This window comes from Cololabis saira, chromosome 3 (assembly GCF_033807715.1).
Source record: "Cololabis saira isolate AMF1-May2022 chromosome 3, fColSai1.1, whole genome shotgun sequence".
Classification (NCBI taxonomy): Eukaryota; Metazoa; Chordata; class Actinopteri; order Beloniformes; family Belonidae; genus Cololabis; species Cololabis saira.
In genome coordinates, this window is record NC_084589.1 from 27,468,976 (window position 1) to 27,485,516 (window position 16,541).

Sequence of the window (16,541 nt, forward strand, 5' to 3'; positions counted from 1 at the left end):
CAAGAGTCGAAAATTAATCATCTCGCTTACAGGCTAATTTGTGACAATAAACTTTCCCTGAAAACAAACAAAGACAAGCTGTTCGGATAGAAATGTGATCCTGAATAAGATCTCTAGAGATGCATCATTATATTGTGTTTTAGGTAAAACATTTGTGTGTATGTTAAAATAAACCGCTTTTCACTGGTCCGGTAGCTTCAAATCTATCTGATATCAACTTTTGTCAAAGCCTTAAAGGCAAATCCAAAATCATAACATCACGCCTTTCAGTTAGACATTAAAATGTGTTTGCCACCTACTCTGGCAAACACATTTGTCATCCTGACTAAGTGATAGTTGCTGATGAAACTGAGACCCGGGTCTTCTCCCATTCAGTGGACAGGATAGTGGGAATGGACCAGGTGTCGTCGGGAGAGAACAGCGCGCCGGTCACATTTGGAGCGGCAGGTCTGAAGACGAAGAAGGGAATGTTTCGGACCGTTGGTCAACTCTACAAAGAGTCTCTAACCAAACTGATGGCCACGCTGAGGAACACCAACCCTAACTTCCTCCGCTGCATTATCCCCAACCATGAGAAAAGGGTGAGGCAGGGGACAAGGAGGGGTAAATGTGGAAAAATACTGCAGTGAAGGTAATGAAACATCTGACATGTTTGGGTTCTTGCTCTTTCTGTGTTCCTCAGGCCGGTAAGCTGGCTCCCCACCTGGTTCTAGACCAGCTGAGGTGCAACGGTGTTTTGGAGGGGATTCGGATCTGCAGACAAGGCTTCCCTAACCGCATCCCATTCCAAGAGTTCAGGCAACGGTATGAGTCTACTACAAATTACCGTCTGTCCTTCTCACATCTTTTGAACAAATTTTGTGACACTTGCAAAAAAACCTCTCTGCACATCCTCAGCCTTGTATGTCTCACTCAGATGCTCACATATCTTTTCATTTTTGTGTTTGAGGTATGAGATCCTTACTCCCAATGCTATTCCTCGCACCTTCATGGATGGCAAACAGGCTTCAGAGCTCATGGTAGGCAACTATTCAGGAGCCGTAAACTCACAGTATGTTGTGCAGTGACGCAGCTGTGGAACAGACCCACTGATATTAATGCTCCCTGTTCAGATCGCTGCTCTGGAGCTGGATCACAACCTGTTCAGGGTGGGTCAAAGTAAAGTCTTCTTCAGGGCGGGAGTCTTGGCTCACCTGGAGGAGGAGAGAGACTTGAAGATCACAGACACCATCATTCGCTTCCAGAGTGCTTCCAGAGGCTTTCTGGCACGGAAGTAAGACAAGTACACATGAATAAAGAGCCATGGTCATGAGTACAGACATTAATCAACCAAATGACTCATAAATAATGAGCTGCCATAGTGGAACCTTAATTGTATATCAATATGTTTAGTGAATTTAAGCCATAGGTTTTATAGTTTATTATACTGTTGTTTTTCATGAGATGTGAAAAAGGTGTGTAATATGTCACACTTTATATACCATATATATATATATATATATATATATATATATATATATATATATATATATATATATATATATATATATATATATATATATATATATCCAGTTCATTGCTATCCAGATAACCCAGGTAGAGTTCAGATTAAAAGAAAAAGGGGCTTGACTAAGCAATTCCAACTGATTGCACTGGATCTTTATTTTGATGTGATACCCATCCTGAGGAAAAACCTTCCTGGGTCTGTTATTCCAGGGATATCTGCCTATTAGACACAAAAGAGAAGAATGTTAATTCTGCATGTATAGTGATGTGTATATACTAGAAGAGACATGATAAGAGTGAGGAAAGAGCCCAGTGCATCATGGGAGGTCCCACAGCAGCCTATAGCAGCAGAATTCAAAGGATGCTTCAGTGCACTTGAACCAGCCCAAATGATAAGATTCATCAAAAAGGAAAGTTTGGACCCTAATCTGAGGTCACAGGTCAAGGTTGCTTCTTACATGATCTTAAATTGTTTGTTTTTTTCTGAGTGTTTGCTAATTGACTGTTTTCTCTTTGTGTCAGAGCCTTTTTGAGGAAGCAGCAGCAGCTGAGCGCGGTGAGGGTGGTGCAGAGGAATTGTGCCGCCTACCTCAAACTCAGGAACTGGCAGTGGTGGCGATTGTTTACAAAGGTGCACATAACCGCATCATAACACAGAAATATGCAACATGGTTTAAACTGTTTTTAAAATGTACATTTTTGAATCATAGTTAGTGTATCTTGGACTGATTTTATTCTACAGAAATTGAAATAATTCATCATTTTGTGCGGAAATCAGACAGGAAAAATACAGACAAATGGTAACTGGCAGGAAGCAGCACAAAATCAAACTGTTGCTTGAGAACAAGTCTTTTCTCTATGTCAAACAGGTGAAGCCTTTACTGCAGGTGACCCGGCAGGATGAGGAGATCCAGGTCAGAGAAGCTGAGCTCCAGAAGGCCAAAGATAAACTCAACCTCGTGGAACAGGACTACACTGAGCTGGACAGGAAACACGCTCAGGTAAATGAAACTCTTTCTTGTTCTGGTCCATGTTGTGCCTTTGCTTCATATCTTCTTTTTCTTTTTTTCTTTTTAAATATGTATCCCCATCTCACTCGTCAACTTGTCTTTGCAACATTTCAGCTGGTGGAGGAGAAGGCCGTGCTGGCTGACCAGCTGCAGGCGGAGGCAGAGCTGTTTGCCGAGGCAGAGGAGATGAGGGCCAGGTTGGCCAGTCGGAAGCAGGAGCTAGAGGAAGTACTGGGCGAGCTGGAAAGCCGGCTGGAGGACGAGGAGGAGCGTGGTGCGCAGCTAACCAATGAGAAGAAGAGAATGCAGCAGAATGTACAGGTAACCAGAATGGATATATTCTCAACATTGATGATAGCAGATTAAAGTCTGGACTGATATTTGTTGGGTTGGTGCCAATTAAACCACCGCCTGTTTTTCTCAGGACCTGGAAGAGCAGCTAGAGGAGGAGGAAAGTGCCAGACAGCGCCTCCTGCTGGAGAAGGTGACATTGGAGACCAAAGTGAAGAGTGTGGAGACGGACCTTCTGACAGCTGTAGAGCAAAGAGACAGACTTAGCAAGGTGGGCATCACATTAAAACACTGTTTGAATCTGTTCACATCTGTTTGGATGTGCGCTGCTTTGAACTTGAAGCTGCTGGTTGGAGTATTTAAGCTTTTAACAATCTTTCAGCACTTTCTATACAGTACATCAACAACCTCTGTTTGTTCTGCACTTTTCTTTGAATGATTTTGAGCCTGCTGCGTATTTTTCTCTGAGCAGGAGAAGAAACTGCTGGAGGAGCATCTAAGTGAGGTGACTGATCAACTCACTGAGGAGGAGGAGAAGACGAAGAGTCTCACCAAACTCAAGAACAAGCAGGAGGCTGTCATCGCTGACCTAGAGGGTAGGTGTCCTCCGGACTTGGAGTAAGCATTGCTTCTTACTTGTGTTATAAGAATGTTTTTTAATTATATTTTTTTGTTGTTGTTTTTTTTTTTATGAAAGTGGGGGGAAAAAAGGTTGTCATCAAAGCTACTGAACAAATTACAAAAAGAAAATCAAATAAGAATAAAAACAGATGGGGATATCAGCCTTTGCTCATCTTTATTTGAGTCCAAAAGAAACATCAAGTTACCTTTCAGTCCACTAATTATAGACCCAGAAAATACATTTACTCTGCATAAATCTGTTAAACTCACATTCTCTCTCATACTGCTGAATTACTGCTCTGGCTGCAAAAAGGGATCATAATGTCTATGAACAAAAGAGATCGGCTTTTCATTTGACTTTTCGACTCAATAAGTATCTTTCCTAGTGAGTTAATGGTCTCAGTCTATAGCTCTCAATCTTCCTCAATTTGGTCATCATTTTGTATGGAGAAGGGCTTGGATACGTTATGACTGAAAAGTTGATGTCCCTTTGTGTTCATTGTTTCCAGAGCGTCTGAAGCGTGAGGAGCAGGGTCGTTTAGAACAAGAGAAATGGAAGAGGAGGATGGAGAGCGAGTCGCTGGAGGCTCAGGAGCAGCTGTCAGACTTGGGCATGCTCACTGCCGAGCTGAGGGGCACTCTGGCTCAAAAAGAGAAGGAAATCACCACCCTGCAGGGCAGGTGAGAGTTGGCAGAGAGTCTAATACAAATAAGACGCTGTGACAGATTTTCATACTTCTTTTTTTTAATTATACATTTGGTTTTTTTTCACTTTGTCAGGTTGGAGGAGGAAGGCGCTCGTCGTTCTGAAGCTCAAAGAGCTCTGAGGGAGGCTTTGTCCCAAGTCTCTGAGCTGAAAGAGGAAGTGGAGAATGAGCGAGGGATGAGAGAACGAGCAGAGAAACAGAGAAGAGACCTGGGGGAAGAGTTGGAAGCTCTGAGAACAGAGTTGGAGGATACTCTGGACACCACAGCTGCACAGCAAGAGCTCAGGTCAGTATGGACAGAAATTCACATTTTGAAATGGAAGTTGCGACCTTTTGTGTCATTTTCCATAAATACTGACTGTTTGGAACCGTCCTACATCTCCACAGGTCTCGTCGGGAGGCAGAGTTGAGTGACCTCCAGAGATGTATCGAAGACGAGACCCGTCGGCACGAGGCCCAGGTTTCCGAACTCAGAGTGAAACACACCGCTGCCATAGACGGCCTCCAGGAGCAGCTGGACAACAGCAAGAGGGTGTGTGAAGCACACACAAACACTCAGGCGCACCCTCCAGCCCCCGCGTACGTGAACGTGGCCCATCACTCGTCGTGTGTCTCTTTCAGGCACGTCAGTCTCTCGAGAAGTCCAAAGGCATGCTGGAGGAGGAGAGGCAGAATCTCACCTCCGAGCTCAAGAGTCTCCAAGCGGGTCGCACGGAGAGCGAGAGAGGACGTAAGAGAGCAGAGGGTCAGCTGCAGGAGCTCGGCGCCCGCTTGGCTCAGGCCGACAGAGAGAGGGAGGACAGGGAAGAGCGGCTGCACAAGCTGCAGGTGCGGGTGGTCACAACTATGTGGATGTTAAAACTTCTATTTTCATTTGAACAGATGTTGCTTTCTTTGTTTAGAATTTTACAAAAGCAGTTTGTTATGCTGCGGAAAATTAAACATAATCTTCCTGTGTGTGTATTTATTTATTTTATTGAGTAATTTACTTTTAACCCACTCTGTTTCTGTCAGTCTGAGATTGAATCCCTCTCCGGGAATTTGTCCTCATCTGAAACCAAATCTCTTCGACTCGCTAAAGAAGCCAGCAGCTTGGACAGTCAGCTGCACGATGCGAGGGTAACAAACACACACACACACACACACACACACACACACACACACACACACACACACACACACACACACACACACACACACACACAGGTATTAATATCACTGAAACATTACACTTTGTTCTGTGGTTGTGAGAAGAGTGTTTCTCTGTGAGAATGTTGAACATACTGAAGTTTTAGTTCAAGTACTGACTCAAAAACACCCACACAAGGCCTTTTGTCTTTTCCTTCTTTTTATAGGAACTGCTGCAAGATGAAACTCGTCAGAAGATGGCTTTGGCCTCAAGGGTGCGAGCTCTGGAGGAGGAGAAAAACGGACTGATGGAGAGACTTGAAGAGGAGGAGGAAAGAGCCAAAGAGCTCTCCCGGCAGATCCAAACACACACCCAGCAGGTAAAAACCCCCAAAACCCCAGTCGGGATGCGCATCATTCTTTTATAGCAGTGTGTTAATATTAATCCCTATAAACTCAAATAATCCACTGACAATAGATGCATAAATAAAATAACCAGAACATTTCCATATCAAAAGCACTTTAAAGTTTTCACAATACAGAGTTATAAAGATACTGGTTTGATTGTTGTCTAAAACTCAATAAAGCTGACTATAGAGTTCTTCATCTACTGGCGCTTGCCTTCCACAGCTGGCAGAGCTTCGTAAACAGTCGGAGGAGGTGAGCACAGCGGTGGAAACGGGAGAGGAGGCACGCAGGAAACTTCAGAGAGAGCTGGACAGTGCCGTTCAAAAAGAGCGACAAAAGGAGGAGGAGAAGGAAAGAGTGGAGAGGCAGAGGGAGCGACTGAGGGAGGAAATAGAGGACATGACAATTGCTCTGCAGAGAGAGAGACAGAACTGCACTGCCCTCGAAAAGAGACAGAAGAAATTTGACCAGGTAGGGCAGAGCAGTTTGCTCATGTGCACAGGGTGCAAAACTCAAAAGAAGGTAATGTTTCTGACGCATCTTATTTTTGTCTACACCACCTCTCAGTGCCTGGCAGAGGAGAAGGCTGTGAGCGCTCGCCTGGCAGAGGAGAAGGACAGGGCAGAAGCAGACAGCAGAGAGAAGGAAACGAAATACTTGGCGCTTTCCCGATCCCTGCAGGTAAAGGTTTCGACACAGATGCGAATGTTTGCTGTGTTTTTGTGTTTCTGGTCATTAATGATGTGAGTTTCCATTTGCAGGAGGTCCAGGACCAACGAGATGAGTTGGAGAGGTCCAACAAGCAGCTCCGCCTGGAGATGGAGCAGCTTGTAAACCAGCAGGATGACGTCGGCAAAAATGTAGGAATCCACTTTTTGGGCCTTTTTTTTTTAATAAACATAACCAGTATATGAGTCTAACCTTTTAGTTGGTTACTATTTCATGGGCAGGGATAGGAAACTCTTCCAACGAGAGGCCTATTGGATACATTGTTTACAGACAGAGCATCCAAAAGGGATGAATGAGGAATGTGTGTTATCGTGCTTTTTGTAGATGGTGTCTGTTCAGTCACACATCTATTCCCGATGTCATTATGGATCTAAGCACATTTTCTTGTATTTTGTTAATATTTTCAGTGGATTCTTGGGTTTTCTGTGACTTACTGAAATATCCTTCTAGTTGTATTAATTCAGTATTTTTCTTTGATGTACTCATATTTTCTGTTATTTTTCTTTGATGTACTCATATTTTCTATTCCTCTCTATGTTATCTAAATATTTTCATGGCTCTTCTAGCTTTATGTATATTTTCATTTTGATTGGTTTAGCGTTGATCAGAGTCAGCTGGCTTCTGATAAATGGGGGACACCCACTTCATTATTCATTGTTGAGGACGGCTGCAAGCCGAAACGCGTCCGATTTCCTGCTGCTGTGCAGTGTTTGTGACTTCATTAAAGTTTTATACTTAAGTGAGTGCTGTCGGATTTTGATTTTTTTTTTTACTATTTCATGTCTTCTTCTGCGTTAGGTCCATGAGCTGGAGCGGACCCGGAGGAGCCTAGAAGCAGAAGCTCAGAACTTGCGAGTTCAGACGCAGGAGCTGGAGGAGGAGCTGACGGAGGCGGAGAACTCTCGGCTGAGGCTGGAGGTCACTCTGCAGGCGCTGAAGGCTCAGTTTGAGAGGGAGATCAGCACCAACGAGGAGAAGGGAGAGGAGAAAAGGAGGGCCCTCAGCAAGCAGGTGAAGTGCTGGAAGAGGTCTGGCGTGGCATTAGTATTTAATCCAAGTTATTCAATTGTAAAAAAAAAAAATGCTTTTTTTTCAATCCTAGGCGAGGGAGTTGGAGATCCAGTTAGAAGAAGAGAGGACCCAGCGATCTCAAGCTGTGTTGGCCAAGAAGCAGCTGGAGGCAGAGCTGCAGGAGGCCGAGGCTCAGGTGGAGGGAACCAGCCGTGGCAAGGAGGAAGCTGTGAAGCAGCTGCGGAGGCTACAGGTAAAACAGAAACCCTCCCACAATCCACCCACATTCACTTTCTGTTTGCATCAAGATATATACAAACGTTTATATCATTTTAATTCATCACAGGGTCAAATGAAGGAAATTCTGCGGGAATTAGATGAGATCAAGTTGGCTCGGGATGAAGTGATTGTACAGTCAAAAGACGGTGACAAGAAAATACAAACACTTGAAGCAGAGGTGCTTCACCTGACTGAGGTAAAAGAGTTTAAATGGGAATACAAGCAATCCTTGATAAACTTTGCAGTTGCTATGGTGCCTCTACGTGTTTCCATGACTTCCAAGTCTGCATCGATTCCTCTGTGCAGGAGCTGTCTGTATCAGAGAGGCAGAGGAGACAGGCTCAGCAGGAGAGAGATGAAGTGGCAGATGAGATGGTCAACAGCAGCTCTGGAAGGTTTGTACTCCTTCTTATTTATCATGTTGATGAAAGCCATGTCAGCCGTGCGATTGCACTGTTGCAAGTGAGACTGCTTGTTTGTCCAGGAACGCTCTGTTCGAAGAGAAGCGAAGGCTGGAGGCACGAGTGGGTCAACTGGAAGAGGAGCTGGAAGAGGAGCAGACTAATGCTGAGCTGCTCACAGAGAGACAGAGGAAGACAGCTCTGCAGGTAGATGCACGCATTCACAAGTGTCCTTGTTGCCTCTTTTTTCACACACATTGCTTTTCTAAGGACGGCTCTGCTTGTGCTGCAGGTGGAGACTCTGACGGTGCAGCTCCAGGGGGAGAGGACTCTGGCACAGAAGGCAGAGGCATCTCGAGAGCAGTTGGAGAGGCAGAACAAGGAGCTGAAGGCCCGGCTGGGAGAGATGGAAGGAGCAGTGAGGGGGAAACACAGACTCAGCGTCGCCGCCCTGGAGGCCAAGATTGAGTCAATGGAGGAGCAGCTGGAACAGGAGGCACAGTGAGGAAACCTGACACAAGCATTCGCATAGATGTTCTTCCATATTTGTTAGCTTTGTATTTATACATTTCTTTGATCAAAATCCTTCTTTTCATTTTTAATTTCGGTCACTTTACCAATACCATCTCAGGGCATTTTTTTTTTTGATCAAAGTCTTTTTATTAGTTTTTTATCATTAAAACAGGACTGTTCAGTCAAACAGAAAAGAGAAACAAAAACAAGAAAAATAACCCCCAAAAACCAGACAAAAAAAAAATAAAAATTAAATAACATATTGCCAGATAACCATCAGACACAGGGCCAACATAAATGAAAATGAATGAAGACTCCTACATTATATTATCAGCATCCATAGCCTCCACAAAGTTCAGGAAAGGCTGCCAGATCCTATAAAATGTCTCAGTGGATCCCCGAACATCTCAGGGCATTTTATCAGAAAAACAAGATATAAAATTATGTAACAAATTCAGGTTTTTTTCCCCAAATTGTCCCCTGTGCTGTGTTAGATGCAGATTTTGAAATCATTAAAACCGCCACAAAGCTTCTAGACTGTCAAAGGAAATCTTGAATCGCTTGGTGCAATAACCCGTCCTTTCCCACAGAGAACGAGCCATTGCCAACAAACTGGTCCGAAAGACAGAGAAGAAACTGAAGGAGGTGATGATGCAGGCAGAGGATGAGAGGAGGCATGCAGACCAGTACAGAGAGCAGGTGAGGAAATTAACATTTCTATAACCACTTGAAACGGGTTCCCCACATATCTCTCTTAAGGACACAGAATGGAGTGCTGGATAATCATTTAATGGGGTCAGATCAGATGAGACTGGAGCTCTAATTGTGCCAGAGGGCACAAAGACTGTTGAAAAATCACCCTGAAATGAATGACTTATCCAGCTCAGTCCAAACTAATCCTAATCTGTCCTGGCATCTGTGTATTTGCACACACAATAAATCCCTCAGCCATAGCAGAGACACTCACTCTCTCCTCCTAAAACACCACGGGCAATATTCTGCCATGTTTAATCTGGCTCCTGATTCCTATCAGTCCTCCTCTTCCCAGACTGATCCCCTTGTTGAAATATCCGCCTCCTTTCCCTTTTTTTTTTCGATCCGACGCATCACCTAAACCTCTGCTATACACGTCGACGTGTCCCTCCTCTCACCTCTCCTCCTGTCTCCTCCAGCTGGATAAGTCGATGGGCAGACTGAAGCAGCTCAAGAGGCAGCTGGAGGAGGTAGAGGAGGAGAACTCTCGTTCCAACGCTCAGAAGAGGAAGCTGCAGAGGGAGCTGGAGGAGCTGACTGACAGCAGTCAGACCATGACCCGGGAGATCACCTCCCTCCGCACTCAGCTCAGGTAAGTGGCGGTGTGTGTGCGTGTGTGCGTGCATGTGTGTGTGTCTATATGTCTGTGCTTTATGCTTTCAGTTTATGTGGCTTGCATGAATCATTATTATTGCTTTGTTTGTTTTGATCATTTCATTAACGTGATATGATTTGTTTTAATTTGCTCTTTTGTTGTATCCATGTGCATCCATCTAACACTGACCCATTACCCATCTGTCTGCGTCCACCAACCTTCAGCATCCCTGAATGGAGACCAGAAAAGTACGTTGCTGTGTGAGGCTGTTTTTTTTTGTTTTGTTTTTTCTATCCCAGTGTGTTTGTGTCTCTGTTTGGAAAACTGGAGGTGTTAAAGTTGCAGTGTGTAAAATATATCTGGATCTCATGTCGTCCCAAAACTGTGTATTTGTTTGTCTGTGTAATCACATGTAAACACAAATCAGTGTGAATTTCACCTAGAACAGCGGTCGGACACAAAAATGTTGAAAGAGCCATATTGGACAAAAAACAAATACTGTATGTCTGGAGCCGCAAAAAATGAAAAGTCTTGTATAAGCCTTAGAATGAAGACAACACATGCTGCATGTTTCTATATTAGTTAGAACTGGGGGGAGATTTATTTTTTTCATTATGCACTTCGAGAAAAAAGTCGAAATTTCGATGAAAAAGTCGAAATGTCAAGATTAATGTTGAAATACAATCTTGAGGAAAAAGTCAAAATTTCGAGAAAAAAGTTGAAATGTTGAGATCAAAAAGCAAAGGAAAAGGGAAGAGAAAAAAAGGAAAAAAAGACGAAATAAAGGAAAAAAGAAAAGAAAAAAGGAAAAAAAAGGTCAAACAATTTTGAAAAAGCTCCAGGAGCCACTAAGGCGGCGCTAAAGAGCCGCATGCGGCTCTAGAGCCGCGGGTTGCCGACCCCTGACCTAGAAGAAGCCATAGATATCTACCCTTTATAAGTCGCCTCCCATGGTTTCAGCCGTTTTCCAGAAGGGACAAACCAACCGCTGGCTCTTTAGACATTTTTGCATTGAAGCATCCACTGTGACAGTGAAGTACGATGTGTTCATTTGTTTGTGATTTGAAACTTCTTACTACAGTAGATGTCCCTGAATTTTACACACTGCTCCTCTAAGATTGTGTAAAATAAATGTTTCTGTGTCTGAGATATTTGATGACCATGTTGTGGACAATTATTTACAATTTCCACTCTCATATCTGCATGGTAAAAAGCAGCCAGTCTATAAAGGCACAAAGGCCTCTCAAATGCTTTGAAAGATAACTTAAGTTACAAAAAACAAGCAAAAATATTTAACATGTGATTTTTGTTAACCTTCCGATAAAAGCTGGCTGTTTCCTGACAGAAAATTCTACCTTTTCAAGTCACATCCGAACTTGTGATGATCAATTTTACAATTTTCTAACATGAACAAATCATTTGAGTAACATAAGAATAAGAATAGTTTGCCTTTCATACAGCATACTGTAACTTCCTCCTCTGTCTTGTCCAGGCGTGTCCCGTTGCCCCTGGCGATGCGTGGACGCAGGGCGTTAGTTGACGACCTCTCACTGGAGAACTCCGACTCGGAGGAGCCCCCCGCCTCCCCCACCCCCTCGTCTGGAGCCCCACGGACCCCGACTCCCTCCTCAGAACAAAGCTTAGAGCCGCCGCCGCTGAGCCTCAACAACGCAGAGTGACGCACACGCAGGCTCAGTCACACTCAGCCGCAGCCTCGACCACTCAGGGGTGGAGGAGTGACACGCTAAACAACACAAGAATTAAATTACACTAAGTAACGCAGGATTCCAACCGGCGCCGTAAACCTAAAGCAACTTTCTGACGTGCTTTTGAAAAGTGTGGCTCATTTTTCTCAGCAGGTGCAGAAAACATATGAAAACAAATGATTCTACGGGGGAATTGTTTTTTATATTCTACTAGAACAAAGACTGGAAATGTTTTCGTTACACCTATCCAATGCACTCTGAGGAACAAAATTTCTATATTATACAGTGAAAGTAAATTATTATCAAATATTTCACAATACTGTGCAGTACCTAGAGAGCAGAAAGAATAAAGACTTTTCCATGACGTATTTCCAAACTAAGCCATGTTAAACCCTTTGATCTGGATTGAATATTTGACTCGTATTTCACAAAGGGCTGCAGAGGGAGGTTGTACTTGTGGAAGGTGTTACGACAATCTGACGATTATTCTTGTTACTGAGAGTTAAACAACAAGTGCAGACAAATAACGATGTGTGCCAGTTAACGTTTTAAACGCACATGAAACTTTGAGTATCTGGCAAACGGAAGGAAAACTTTAAAGGCAATATTAACACAGCGCTACACATTTCCAGAGGTAGCACGATACAAATTTCTGTTATCAAATGATAATTAATCAACCCTGTGTTTTAAAATGATTGCGAAGAAACAGGGATGCATTACAATTCTGATTTTCATATCAAAAGTCACATTTAAGTGACGCAAAGAAAAGAGCCAACTTGCAGACGCACTCACTATTAAGGCTATATAAACTGATGAATCATTTTTTTATAGATTAGAAACACTGTTTAGACAATGCAGCAGGTAGTGTTAGATAGCTTCTTTAACTAAAGTCTTAACATATCGCTTCAGAAGTTTGTATAATTTATATAAAATATGAACTTAAGTTATTGATCGGTGCTTGTTGTCTGGGGGACTCGGTCTTGTGGGGGAAGCATGCGAGTTTAGTGAGTCTAGTCGTTCTGCGTCCTGATGGCAGGCTGAACGGGGTGACGTTCTTGGGCGGCTCGGGCTGGTTTCTGATGTGAATTTGCATGGAGAATTTTTCAAATTAACGTCATTGCTGGCACACAAGAAACAAAATAAATAAATACATAAAAGAAGTGCACATTAAATGACAGCAAATACTAGTAACTTGAAAGAACCCCATGGAGAATTGTATTAATTTACCTTTTTTTATCCCAAGTAGAACAACATTTTTTTTTCTCTCATCTTGGACTGATAAACATGTGAATTTTTTTTTTTCTTTTGATAAGCATCTGCAGCTTGTTTTCAGTGCATAACCGTGTAAATTGTTGATCAAACAAGGCTTCTCTGTTTTAACCAAATTGTGGGCGTATGGATGAGGAAAAGGGATTTAAGTTTCTAGCAAATGTAGAGTAGATGTAGAACAAAGTAGATGGTGGGAGTCGAGGCTTGGCAGGTTTTCTGTTCTCTTCCAGTAAACTGTGCTGGACAAGCGGAGCCGAACAGCCCAAGTCTCTCCTCAGAAGTAGAACGCTGTAGAATAAACAGGCTCAAAGTGTTTTTGTATACTAGTAGTGTTAGAGAAAAATAAAAATGACAATGGCGGCACTGATGAATGAAGTTTTGTTAAGCAGATGACAAGTAAAACAAGCTCTGTTACAGGAAAAGAAACCTTCATTTCTGAGCTTATAATGATATCTGTGTGGCGTCAAGCGAACATTGGCACTTTGATGACGCTGCTGTGAAACGTGTTATCAAACATGTTTTTTTTTTTCAAACTGTCTACATCTTCTTTAGCGTGTATTTTCTATTTTTTCTTAGTTTTTTTTTCTTGAAGATGCAGTTTTTTTTGTTTGCTTGTTTGTGACTTTCTACTGCACTTGTATGCCTGTCAAAGGTTTAAGCCTGTCCAGACTCAAAATGAGTCGTCTCAGCGAGCAGGAAGATGCAGCTTTACAGAATAGTTTGGGGAAATATCCTCACTAGCTGCGCTGCCAATAGTTAGATGTGCAAATGTGCACCTCAGTATAAATAGACACACACACTTTGCCATTTAATACTTATATCAACTTTTGAATAGAAAAAAAGTTGTCTAAACTCTTTGCAAACAGTTAATTTCCCAGTAAGAAAGAATGTCACTGAAAACTTAACTTTGATGAAATGTACAGACTGTGTAGCTGAAAATCACAAATGATGTTTCGGAAGCTGTGCTGAATTTGTTGTGTTGTTTTTTTCTATTTAACGTCCATGGATAAAGATTAATGTTTACCGTTGATAGTGCACATGACCACTGCAGTAGTTTTCGGCAATCAGGGTTGTCAGAACTGCCCTCCGTATCTTCCTTCTGTTTAATTAAACGGGTCTGAGCAACACTGCACTGACGAAGCAAGTGTGTGCAGTAGAAAACAGTCATTCCCATGAGTATACTGTATATATATTTTTCTCTACGCCAGGTTTACTCTCTTAACCCACCAAAATGTCGGTCAAGAGAGACCACTGAAGAGATAAATGTAATACCCTAAAGGTTTTTAATTTTTTTTTTTTTTTACTTTCTCAAAGTGTAATACTTTATTTTAGCAAAATGAAAAGTGGTGTTTTTAAAATGTTGTTTAAAAGCTGCACTTTACACATTACGAAGTGATATAAAAACAGCCAGGCACTAAAAAGAATTTGTCAGGTTGGAACTTGTCTCTAAACGGCCAACAAACTATTAAGCCAAATGAGCTGATATCACATTTTGTCACGGTACCATCTGTTTCTTGGAGTTACTCACTTACATGTTTCAGTCTTATGTCATGTCAACGTCCGAAGCGACTTTGTTCAAACAGACCAAAATCAGATGACGCAAAGATTGAAAGGTTTGATCGAGGACAGATCCATTCTGTTCACCTGTAGCAAGAGATGAGGCTGGTTTTTCTCTGAGGTGTTATTTTACTCTTTGTGCTTGTTTTTTTTTTTTTTTTTTTTTGACTACTGTGGAACTTGAAACATTTTGGAAATATTTTTTTATTGTTTTAGGCTTTTATTTTGTTAATGATGCTGTGATTATGAAACATCTGATTGGGGTTAACATTAATATATGTCATTGATTTTGATCTCTGTGTGTTTGTTTTTTGTTGTACAGGCCACGTGCACACACACACACACACACACACACACACACACACACACACTACAGCTACATTAAAGGGTCACAACAAACAGGAGCTGTGTTCATTATCATACAATGTTTTTTTGTACTTTTTTATTCAACAAAACACTTTAAAAAAACACAACTTCCTACAACGTGTTTGATAGATTGATTGGTGATTCTAAATTGACCGCAGGGATGGGTGAGAGCATGTGCAGTTCTCATCTTTGTCCTTTTGGCCCTGTGATGGACCGGCAGCTCATCCGTTTCATCAAACAAGGTGAAAGAAAGGATTTTATAGTGATCAAAAACTGGTTCTGTTTTGGGAACCATTCAGAGCAGTAATTTGTTTGGCTTGCCCATCATGAACCCCGATCTGGTTTTCCAAACTTTGACCACTTTCTACTGCAGGTAAGACAATGTCAACTTTTACGTAAGTGCTTCATAAATACAGATGGAAAAACTGAATAATTGCCCTGTAAACCAAAGAGACTCACTCAGGAGATGAGCAATGTTTTTCTTTCTTTCTTTTGTTTGACGTCTTGCATTCATCATGTTCCACCATCATGGCCAAAAGAATTCATGTGCACTGAAGTACTGTATAGTGTAAACACCATGACCTCAGTCTGTTATGACTTCTTCCTTTTCCTCTTCCTCTTCCACCTCTTCTTTTTCTTCTGTTGTGGAAAAAATGTCCTCTAGACTAACAAAGCAGGACTGGAGATAAGGTCTTTGACTGAGGATCGCATTCCATCAGGTTTGTTCTCAGTCTGAGGCATTGCAAGGGAAGTCATGCAACCAGCAACAGAATAACAGGAGAAAAGACCTTGAGACAAACTGATACTGTATGTTTGTTTTAAGCATTAAGAGTTTGACGTTGCATAACATAATTGGAAAAGTACCAAGGACGTGCCAATATCTGATAGACACTATACATGGCCTTGTAGTTGTATGTTGCAGAGTTGTGCCTCGTCTTCTCTCGGGCCGCAAGGCCATCAGTCTGATTAGGAATATGTCATAATGACCCAAATTTGATTCTTTCACCCACGCTTCTTCCTCCTCCAGCCTCTCTCGTTAAGAGACGCCACAATGGCTCCCTTTCCATCATACCCCGTCTTCTCTATCTTCCTCTATCAGATCAACTCATTTCAGAAAATACAAAAATGTCTTTGCTCTTCCCCTTTTTCTCCTGCCTGGCAGCTTCATCTCCAGCATCCTTCAACCAATGTATTCACTGTCCCTCTTCAGCGATTGTCTCAATCTAGCCTCTTTTACTTTATCTGCAAGACAGATAACTCTGACTTGTTCACCTTCTTTTTAATCCTGCTTGTCTTCATCACTCCCCAAAAGAAATCCTAATATCTTCATCTTCGTCACCTCCAGCTCAGTTCAGTTCAACTCAATAAGACTTTATTAATCTGAGTTATATGCTCCAGTAACTGTCACTGTTTAATTTAAGGTTGTTCAAGTTATTTAGGTCTACTTTCTTTTGTTTGGTCAGTGCAGCCGTCTCTAAGCCTTACAGAATAGAAATTCGGATCTCACAGCCGTATTGTAAACTTTTCCCTCTATTCTCGCTGCTGCTCTTCTATCACAGATACCTTAAAACACTCTTATTAACCCATCTCGCACCGTCTTCGTCACCTCTTTTCCTTCCCCATTCCTTTGAACATCTGATCCCAAACCTTCACAGCTTCGGCCTGCTTCTCTTTCATTTACGTGACATTGA

At 42.3% G+C, this 16,541-nt stretch overlaps 1 protein-coding gene across 5 annotated transcripts in view; it reads left to right on the top strand.

Annotated features, from left to right (window-relative positions):
* Positions 1-16,196, top strand: part of myh14 (myosin, heavy chain 14, non-muscle) — a 31,874-nt gene extending 15,678 nt beyond the window's left edge. For 2 of the 5 annotated variants that reach the window (XM_061716946.1, XM_061716948.1), the window contains exons 18-45: positions 376-581; positions 683-804; positions 950-1,019; positions 1,113-1,273; positions 2,029-2,137; positions 2,376-2,507; positions 2,631-2,837; positions 2,941-3,078; positions 3,280-3,403; positions 3,938-4,109; positions 4,209-4,421; positions 4,523-4,667; positions 4,757-4,963; positions 5,150-5,254; positions 5,491-5,643; positions 5,894-6,142; positions 6,239-6,352; positions 6,433-6,531; positions 7,199-7,411; positions 7,503-7,664; positions 7,758-7,886; positions 7,997-8,085; positions 8,175-8,298; positions 8,384-8,592; positions 9,195-9,303; positions 9,777-9,949; positions 10,177-10,200; positions 11,445-16,195. In XM_061716946.1, coding sequence (XP_061572930.1) covers positions 376-581; positions 683-804; positions 950-1,019; positions 1,113-1,273; positions 2,029-2,137; positions 2,376-2,507; positions 2,631-2,837; positions 2,941-3,078; positions 3,280-3,403; positions 3,938-4,109; positions 4,209-4,421; positions 4,523-4,667; positions 4,757-4,963; positions 5,150-5,254; positions 5,491-5,643; positions 5,894-6,142; positions 6,239-6,352; positions 6,433-6,531; positions 7,199-7,411; positions 7,503-7,664; positions 7,758-7,886; positions 7,997-8,085; positions 8,175-8,298; positions 8,384-8,592; positions 9,195-9,303; positions 9,777-9,949; positions 10,177-10,200; positions 11,445-11,631 — 4,145 coding nt within the window. In that variant the 3' untranslated portion in view covers positions 11,632-16,195. Of the gene's footprint in view, positions 1-375; positions 582-682; positions 805-949; positions 1,020-1,112; positions 1,274-2,028; positions 2,138-2,375; positions 2,508-2,630; positions 2,838-2,940; positions 3,079-3,279; positions 3,404-3,937; positions 4,110-4,208; positions 4,422-4,522; positions 4,668-4,756; positions 4,964-5,149; positions 5,255-5,490; positions 5,644-5,893; positions 6,143-6,238; positions 6,353-6,432; positions 6,532-7,198; positions 7,412-7,502; positions 7,665-7,757; positions 7,887-7,996; positions 8,086-8,174; positions 8,299-8,383; positions 8,593-9,194; positions 9,304-9,776; positions 9,954-10,176; positions 10,201-11,444 lie in introns of those variants that run through there. The other 3 variants (XM_061716949.1, XM_061716947.1, XM_061716950.1) reach the window with 3 other exon arrangements.
* The last annotated feature ends 345 nt before the right edge of the window (positions 16,197-16,541 follow it).